The 9,928-nt window shown below is 43.4% G+C and overlaps 1 protein-coding gene across 1 annotated transcript in view; it reads right to left on the bottom strand.

Annotated features, from left to right (window-relative positions):
• The window catches only part of WDR1 (WD repeat domain 1), a 27,233-nt gene extending 17,616 nt beyond the window's left edge, over window positions 1-9,617 (bottom strand). Inside the window, exons 1-3 of the mRNA XM_026648044.2 lie at window positions 9,390-9,617; window positions 8,863-8,984; window positions 3,503-3,593 (exon numbers count right to left, since the gene is read on the bottom strand). Of these exons, the coding sequence (XP_026503829.1) occupies window positions 3,503-3,593; window positions 8,863-8,984; window positions 9,390-9,405 (229 nt within the window). The 5' untranslated portion in view covers window positions 9,406-9,617. The remainder of the gene's footprint in view (window positions 1-3,502; window positions 3,594-8,862; window positions 8,985-9,389) is intronic.
• Window positions 9,618-9,928: the final 311 nt, after the last annotated feature.

The raw sequence follows: 9,928 nt of genomic DNA, 5'->3' as shown, positions 1-9,928 counted from the left end.
GAAAGAAAGGACATGATAAAAGGGAGAGACATTTGCCACGCTCTCTCCCCCACCTACATCTACAGACACCACACCAAGCGACTAAAGTGCTGATCAAAGGGGAGAGCCTGGCTGAAGAGCAACCAGCCAGCCCGTGGTGAGAAGCATCTAAGTTTGTAAGAGCATTCAAAGTGTTAAGATCAGCTTTGAATGTGTTTTGCTTTTATTTCATTTGACCAAATTTGACTTAGGTTTTAAGTGATAAGTCAAAACATATCTTTATAGTTAATAAATTTGTTTATTCTACCTGAAGCAGTGCATTCGGTATGAAGTGTGTCAGAGGCTCCCCTCAGGATAACAAGCCTGATACATATAAATTTCTTTCTTAAACTGACGAACTCATAGAAGCTTGCAGTGTCCAGTGGGCATAACTGGATACTGCAAGATGGAGATTCCTAGGATTGTGTCTGGGACCGGAGATATTGGCTAGTGTCATTCAGTTGCACAATCCGAGGAGCAGCTTACATGCCAGAGGCTGTGTGTGAACAGCCCAGGAGTGGGGATTCTCACAGCAGAGCAGGGAAAGGCTGGCTCCCGGAGTCAAGGATTGGAGTGATCTAGCAGATCAGCGGTCCAGATAACACCAGATGGGAACGTCACACAAGTAGAACATTTTGTAATTCAGACAGGTTTAGTCTTTTGTAATACAAATTTACTCTGTGTTTTTATATCAGGCCTTTAAAAAAGGCAGTTTTGAAAAAGTTTGCATATTAAGGACAGAAGGTAGTAATCTATTCCACCCACCAGAATTCAGCTCGTGTATTTAAAGTTCTGTGTATTTATATGGTCCTCTTCAATCTAGTATCTGGCCCCTCATAACACCCATGATGTGAGGTAGGGACTTATTATCCCTATTTTACAGATAGGGAAAGAAACACGAGGTGGATTAAGTGGTTTTTCTAAGAATACCTAAAAGTTGGTTATTGAGCCTGGATTCAAAACCATTATTCCTGAGTCCCAGTCCTGTACCCCGCCCACTGAAGTATCACTTGAAGACAACAATGTCTACATTAGTATTTTGTTATTCCTCCCCCGCATCATTTCACTACTGCTGTAGTAGCAATGGTGGGAACACTAGCATAAGAAGTGTGCAGGCCTCTTTTCCCCTGGGTTATCTAATTCAGCTCAGCAATATCTAGGGGGAAAATGCAGGCATGGATGCTTCTCATAGTGACACTTAAGACTTAATGCACAATTGCTTCAAATTTAAAAGTATTTTGTACCTAAACCAAAAAAAACCACAACAGTCTGACATACTTAAAGGTTAAATGTATGCTTTTAATCTGTGCTCAGTGGAGTGGCGAGATACTTACAGGTTGCATACCAAAAAAAAAGTTCAGGGGAAGACTTTTGCTACCCCAACTGTCAAACACTGAGTATGTGGTAGGATGGGTGATGGCTCAGATGCCCCTGCAAGCAGACTCACTAAATAATGATCTGTGCTTAGCAGCTTCTCCAACCAGACCACAATTGAAGGAAAATGCAGCACTGATCTCACTGTGTGTGTGTGTGTGTGTGTGTGTGTGTGGGGGCACCTCACACACTACTGTTCAGAGTCCCTCAGAGTGGAATTTTATATTTCCAATGCCCTGCCTATTAATAAGAATAAAGTAGATGGGCACTTGGGTAAAGTGAAGTATCAACATAGAACAAACCCAAAAGTGCTGGGTTTGGGGCTGGGGGACACCAAACACAGTATTTTAAAAGGAACCAGTTTGACAAACACATGGACTGGTGCCAGGAAAGCCATGCCTTTGATACAGACTATTTTACAAGGCTGCACTACCCAGACCTTTTACACTCCCCATCTGAGCTCAAAAGATATGTGCAAAGCTTAGTATCTACATGGAGGGGTTCACGGGGGTGGGGGGAGGGAGAGTCACTGAAACTTCCCACAAATTCAAGATATCTATCTATTAGACTTTCAAAATGGCTCTCTCAATATGTATGTGAGAGAGAGAGAGAATGAGAATGAATGAATTTAGATGGTCCCACTGGGAGATTAATGCAGAGATGTGCCCCACTCAACATGGCTGTAAGAGCACACTCTCATAGCAGGTCCATACTGGCTCTTCTATTTAGGAGCCGAGAGTATGTACAAAGGATATGCACACCCAACGTTCTGTGGAACCTGGTTTCATGGAAACTCCCTGTGCACAGCTCAGCTTTGAGGAAAAAGCTGATAGAACCTCTATGGAGGTGAAGGACCTGGAGATCTGAGACTAGATCCAAAGCCATGGAGTGGTTCTACAGCCATAACCTGGCCCATGAGATCTTGGCAGTGCTGTGAGGCTACTCAGGAACCCTGCTGGAGTCAGGATTCCGGCCTGGAGTAAACTTAATCTTGCAGGCTCCAGAAGTCAATTTGGCATGTGTTCACATTTGGAAGGTTTTATTTTCAACCAAACGGGTTGGGAACTTATTGAAAAATAAATATGAAGACAAGTTAGGGGCTTGAATTCAAGTTAAGAAGTTTCTTACTTGTCGATACAGCCACCATGAAAGTGTTATATATCTATATATATCTATATCTTTCTTTAAAAAGATTTTTAAAAGTACTTTTAGTTTATTAATATTTGTTCTCCAACACTTCCCATCTTTAAAGTTTCCCTTATTGATTTTTGTCCTTTCATCTGACAAAGATCAATTCTCTAATGGAGCATGGCATTAATATAGGTTTGTTTCCTTGTTTATACAACAGTATCAAAAATAAATTTTAGTTTCTGCCAAGAAGCCAGATGAGGCAGCAAGAGCTTTGTTTAGTGTAGATTCTCAAAGTTTGGGTTCATTCTCACTGTTTTCATAGAATCTTTACACAAACATAGTTTGAGAATCAGCATCCTTTCCCTGCTAAGTTGCTGCAGTGAAAACTGCAGTTCAGTTTACAGCCCTGAGAGAGATCAGGCCAGCAACAAGGAAGATGAGGACCTTTTTGTGTGCATATGAGAGCGAGAGAGAGAGAGAGAGAGAGAGCGAGCGCACACGCGCGCCAGTGGCAGAATTTCATTTTAAAGACAAAATTTGATACCGTATTTACAGTTTAGAGAACTTGTAAAGAGCAAAAACCAAAATTAAAAATTCCACAGTTCACTCCTAATGCTGATGCATGAACAAGTCATTCACTATAGCTAAAGGACTGTTTATAATAAGTTAAACTTTTACATAGACATATAAAATTATTAAGTTTAGAATATATTAAAATACATTTTGGATTTAAACTAAAGTATCACTTCAAAAAGAAATGATACACTATGCTCCCTCCTCCATGAGGAGACAAGTTTAACATTAATGGCCCATGGTTAGGAAAAAAATACTTATTTTTGTTTCAGCTTTGTTAAATATGTATTACGTAGTCTACATATGTTCAAGCTGTATACCTAAAGTCTGTGCCACTAAGTTTTAACCTACGCATTTTAGCAGTCCTGTCCCATAGCTCATACCAGAATGTGTTCTGATACTTTACCTCCAGACGCTATGTAGAATCCACTGGGCGCATACTTGGCAACCACAACTTGATGGGCATGCTCAGTATAGATATCAGCAATTGCTGGATTCTATAGATAAAACAGAATTAAAAAGTTACAAAATGACGTTTGTGGGTTTCAAAGAGAATCAAAACTGAGGCACTGGAGATACTTAAATCCCATCTAAAATAAAGGGGAAGGGAGAACAACAAAAGCGAAACTTCCCACTGATCAGTGGGAACTTACTGTTTAGTGTGACAGACAATACAGGGTCTAACATGGCTGCTGTAGTGAGAAGTAATATTCTCACTGGCCAATCACACATTAGCGTAATTCCCAAAATACCTGTACACAATACTGGAGGTTGGCAACTCATTGACTGATAAAGACTAAGTTGCACTGGAATGCAGAGAGAAAGGGTTCCAGAACAGGAATCAAGATAAAAGCACGTAAATATATACAACTGTATAGAAAGATGGGTAGGAGAGAGGAGAAAGTAATGATCTACTTTGTAGAGTACTAAGCATGTAAAAGTTCCTTCAGTAAAACATGCCTATAAAGCCTTAGAACAAAAAAATGTTAGACAACTCCTTGCTTAGCAGAACATATGCACTTGTAGTTTCTGATGTATTAATACTGTAAGTCTTCACTGCTAGAACTAGAGACATTTTACAAGAGTTGCATCAGCAGGCACGGGAGATTACTTAGGGATGGCTACACTTGCAGATGTAGAGCACTGGGAGTTAAACCAGCCTTTGGAGAGCACAGCAGGGAAAATGCTGCTGTATGTTTACACTGTCAGCTGCAAGCGCACTGGCGTGGTCACATTAGCAGCTCTTGCAACGCCACAAAGAGCACTGCATTGTGGTAGCTATCCCAGTGTGCAAGTGCTTGCAATGTGCTTTTCAAATGGGGGGCAGGGCGTGGTGGTGGTGGAGTGTGACAGAGTGTGTTGTGTGTATGTGGGGGGAAGAGAGAGAGAGAGAGAGAATGTGTTGTGGGTGGCTGAGAGTGTGTCAGCATGTTGTCTTGTAAATTCAGACAGCAGCAGCCCCCCTCCCCACTCTCACAACAGCAGCATTCCACACTAATGGTCTGCTTTGTCCCAGAGCAGATAAGCATGCCAGCTGTCAGAAATGGAGCTTTGAAAGGGGATATCTGCATGCCTGCAGCCGATTTCAAAAACAATGAGAAGAGTGGCCACTTGACTTCAGGGGATTATGGGATGTTGCCAGAGGCCAATCACAGCGCAGTAATGCAACACCCCATCCACATTGATGCCCGGGCATTTCAGCCAGGGCACAGCACGCTTTATGCTTCTCGTGGAGGTGGATTACCAGGAGCGCTCCAGCTGCAGAGTCCAGGTGCTCTACGTGTCTTGCCAGTGTGGACACACCTCAGGGGTTAGAGTGCATTAAAGCAGCCCCGGCCGCCCTAACTTGCAAGTGTAGCCAAGCCCTTAGTAAATCAATGTGGATTGAAACACCCTTGTCTTTTGGGGAAGCTAATTTATAAGTAGCTTTCCCCAAACATATTTCAACAGAAGGGCTAGTATAGAAAAAGTTATTCCTACGATCAATAGGAAAATTGGGATCCAGAAGAAGTTGCATCATTGATTGTCAAGACGTTACAATTATATCTTTTATGCTTCTCTTTGGAGAGGTCTTCAAAACTCCAGAGCAGAAGAGACACTTAGGTCATTCAACAGATGCTCAGATGTCTCAAAGTTTAACCACAAAACTGACTCAATGAATGAATGAAGGTTGATGAGTGAGGAGCTCTATCATCCACACCACATCAAGGAGAGTGCCATCAAAATACAAGAGATAAGAGGTACTGGTCTATATTTGTTATTGGATGTTGTAACATATTTAGTCCAAAGAGTTATGACTGTTCAATTGCAGCAGACCAGCGAAATTAATTTTTTTTAGACTGATTGTTCTGCAATTTGTCAGTTCACCTTTCATCTCCAAAAAAGACTTGTGTTTGGTCAAAAGGAAAGAAGTGTGGGTGAAATTGTTTTGATGCTGTAATTCATAAACAAACATGTGTTCGACTGTATCATAAAAATCACTAAGTAATATGGTAGGATTTGATCATGTGCTCAGGAGAAACTGGGCTGTTAGAGTACCTACTCTGTATTAGGAAGCTTGCAGGCTTTTTACCAGGAAAAGGTCTTGCTCTTGCCAGTGCTATCAGTCTCTCAGAGATGTAATGTAGCTTACTCAAGCAAGGGTAAGCTTTTCTATTTCTGGTCTAGAATACATTTATACAGGTTGAGTGCACTTCTAGCTTTGGCAAGTCAGAAATTATTGCACTTTAAAGAGTCACCCAATTCCCTGCCACTCTCCATTTTGCTGGGTGATTGAATTTAAGTAAGCAAAACATGTCAGTTCTACAGGACAAACAATTTCATATTCCTCTGTTGTAGTTTCATCTCCTGAACTTATAGGAGGCTCTCTGTATACTGCATTCTATTGCAGACATTGTGAGTTGTTCCTGTTTTGTAGCAGAGTTACAATAGCCCACTGAAGCCAAGTGGATAAAGACTGGACTTAAGGGGCACTGAATTTAAGACAGTCAAGCTTCTGATTTTTTTTTAAACCTACTGCTGTTAAAGATTATGAATGCCAAAAATAAAGAAGTCTTCTTTCCAGTTTATTTTCTTTGTACATTTAATAGCACTATTTTTCAATTACAGCCAGTTCCTTCATTTGCATGCATCTTTCACCCAACCGGGAAGAAAAAAAAACAAAACAAAAACAAAAAAAACCACACACATTTGTTTAGAATTAGAAGTTATGACAGGACCAGAAAAATTAGGACTGGAATGAATGGAAATTCAGGGGCAGGTACAGTATCTAACCCCATCAACTCATTCTTTGAAGAGGACCAGCTAGTAGGAAAAAGAGGGAGGGCCCTGTTCAACAATACAAAAAAACAGAATTCAGGTAATTCATTGAGCTTATGTGGCCCTTACACTGAAACCAGAGCTACTTATGATAGCTTGGAACTCAAACTGCCTCACACTTTGCAGGAAGAGGAACCTATAATGGAAGTAAAATATTTATGAGATATCAAGTCTTCCAAGTATCACTGATCCCTCCTGCCTTACCAATGCTTTTCCAACACACATCCAAGACTTTAATGTACTGAATCAAGTTTTGGACTTCTCTGTCATAGCTAAGAGACCATCCTCATTAGCCTCAAGTACTTCACTCCGGACAATGGATTTGTAAGACACCAATAACCTGTCTGGTTTGTTGACTAGGATGAAGCAGTCCCAGCTGGAATTGAGAGAGTTATCATTCTATTGTACAAGTCTCACATGCAGTATTCTCCAAGGGTCTGTCCCTTGTTCGTGTTGACATGGAGTACAGTTATTTGACTAGGCTTCCCTATTTTTGATGGGGAGTGTTTCAGAGACTAGGTCAATAGGTAGTACAGGCATGGTCCTTTACTAGGGAGAGAATTATTTCCATTTAATTATACTATTAAATTGCAACAGACTGAACCAAAGACTATGATGCATGCTTTTGTGACATTAAAACTGACTATTAAAACAAATTTTGTAACAGGCTGCTGTCAGCTGACAACTACCAGAAGACTCTCCCCCTGCCTGCCAGTTTACTCTTACTTTTATAGCATACCGAAAGATTTAGGTATTAGTTTTAAAGTCAACTAGCTCAGATATCTTTCTATGCATCTGTCATATTACAACATTTTACCTTCATAGCTGAAACTTTTGGTTTCAAGAAGACTGGGACATTTTTGCTGTCGTCATTTAGCCAAGATGTGGGACCACAACTGTGTTGAAACATTAAAACTAGAGTGCAAGGAAGTTTTTTTTAAAAACAAGAAACCCGAGATAACATTTTAAAAAAAAAAAATGAAAACAATTTAGTATTTGGTTCCATGTCACGGAAGGCACTTTCAGCACACTGGCAGCTAGATAAGAGATTTGGATATACCCAACAAGGGGGGGGAGGAGGGGGGCCCAAAAATCCTGGAGAACCACTGTCAGAAACAAACATTGTCATGGAAAGCTGGAAATTCCAAGGATATATAATCTTCCCACCTGTAATGTCCCCCCTACCCCAGAAATAAAGTTTGCATTACATGGGGGGGGAGGGGGGAGGGCACGCAAGAGAAGAGAGAAGGAAGGAGAATAGGGTGAGGAGTCTCATTTTCCAGTAGCAAAAGTACATTTGCCATTTTGAAGACTATATTGAACCTGGAGCCCAAAAGAATAAAACAGCTCTTAAAACAGCTCTACAAATCAGCTTTCCCATGCATTTCAATAGAATGCAATCTTTGCAGCCTGATTATTACTATTACCACTTAAATGGCACATTGTTCACAGTTCACTGCTGATCACCACATAAGAAACAACCTACTGAAGATACCTGTTTTGTACATTTCATATGTAGTAAAGTTCCCTAGGATTAAGACTAAGAGCTTTGCATATGCAGATATTAAACTTTCAATCAAACAGCTGAGAGCTGTTTTGATTTCTCAAATACAACAAACAGTAAGTTACACAGCACTGGATTCGATTTGTAAGACTGTGTTTCTCCAAGAACACAGGTTAGCCCAGGAAGTGGGGGTATTTATTAACTTAATAAATCAATTTTAATGGATCCCTAGGCCCCATAATACAGATATTTGTATTACCATATTAACAGGGCCAAGCAGGACATGACATACCAATCCGATCCTAAATTCTACAGAAAGGAATGAGAGGAAGAGACTACGCAGATTTTGTAGAGATTTTCTACAGATTTCTGTAGTCCCTTCCCTGCCCACAATTTTATGACTGAGGCCTGGTCTACACTAGGACTTTAATTCGGATTTAGCTGCCTTAATCCGAATTAACCCTTCACCCGTCCACACTACAGAGCCAGTTAATTCGAATTAAAGGGCCCTTTAAATCGATTTCTGTACTCCACCTCGACGAACGGAGTAGAGCCTAAATCGATTTTGTTAATTCGAATTAGGGTTAGTGTGGACGCACACCACCGAATTACTGTGTTTAAGTTAATGGGGTAGTGTGGCCGCACACCACCGAATTAATGTGGTTTAAAACCGAATTAAGGTGCTTAGTGTGGCCGCGCACAATCGAATTTATACAACCTGTTTCCCAAATTCGAATTATCTAAATTCGGATTAATCCTGTAGTGTAGACATACCCTGAGTCATACAACCTCCCTCTTCATCACAGATCTATCTGACCTGAATAGAAATTCCAAAGTATCAGAAACAAGCCATTCATTATGGGAGAGCAGCTGGAAAAACCAAAAAGAAACGTACAGGAAAGAACTACATCATGAAACAAAACAAAAAATATAGAATACATTACATCAATGTTTCTGATGACGACACATTTTCCATTGGTATACAGAAAGTTGTTGCCCTTGGGATCCCCTCCAATAATTTTGGAGACACCTCTTTCAACCTGGGGGAGGCTGGCAAACACTTTTTCTACAAAAAGAAAAAAAAAATATAGAGAGAGATGTTGATTTCGGGCATCCCTAGCAAACGTCGTTCAAAAGCAAGTCAAGCCGCCCCAGTGGCTGCTGCTGAACAGTCACTTGTTGCTGCCCCCAGAGCCCGGGACACCAAACACTCTGCACCCAGCACAGCTCGGGCGATCCACCGAGAGCCGTGCGGGGCTATCGGGGGTCCCCGGCGAGCGGGCACCGCCCGGGGCAGCGGCAGCGCAGGCACGGCCGGAGCCCGAGCAGGCGGCACCGGAGCCATTGACTCGGCACGTCGGCTCCGGGCGCTCCCTGAGCCAGCCACCCGCCGCACAACCCCCCGGCAGCAGCCACGCGAAGGTGGCTCCCTCCGTGGCACGGGAAGCAGCCGGGCGCCCCCCGCACTTACTGCTCTCGAACGGCATCTTCGCCCACTTGTTCCCGCGGCCAGAGGGAGGCGACGCGCTCGGTGCCCAGGCGGTGGTGGCGGCAGCGGCCCAGCCTCTCCCTGCTCCTGCTCCAGCCTCAGCCCCAAGCTGCAGAGCAGGAAGCGCCCGCCGAGCTCGCCGCTACTCCCCTGCTTTGACCATATATAGTCAACTCTGCGCTCGCCGAGGAGCGGCGGCAGCAACCCTCCGCCGCGAGCCCGCGCCCCACGCCCCGCCCCGGAAATGCCGTAGGCTCGCGCCAGCCGCGGCCGGCCCCGCCCCAGTCTGGGCGCGCGCGACAGAGAAAGAGTTGGGGGAGAGACTTCGCCCGGGCTCGGCTTCGGGCCTGGGAGCCGCCTCGGCTTCTGCGCATGCTCGCTCCCTTCGGGCGGCCCTCTGGCGCGTGCGCGAAAGAGAGGTGAAGCCGGACGGCGGGGGCTGTTTGTCCTCAGCGGGCCCTGCCCCCACCTCCTTGCCCGAGCCATACAGGGCAGGGCGCGGAGGAGAGGGAGCGATAGCA

This window comes from Terrapene carolina, unplaced genomic scaffold (genome assembly GCF_002925995.2).
Source record: "Terrapene carolina triunguis isolate 2854851 unplaced genomic scaffold, T_m_triunguis-2.0 Scaffold66, whole genome shotgun sequence".
In the NCBI taxonomy this organism is placed as follows: Eukaryota; Metazoa; Chordata; order Testudines; family Emydidae; genus Terrapene; species Terrapene triunguis.
Note: the sequence above shows the minus strand (reverse complement) of the source record. Positions and strands in the feature narration are given on the sequence as shown.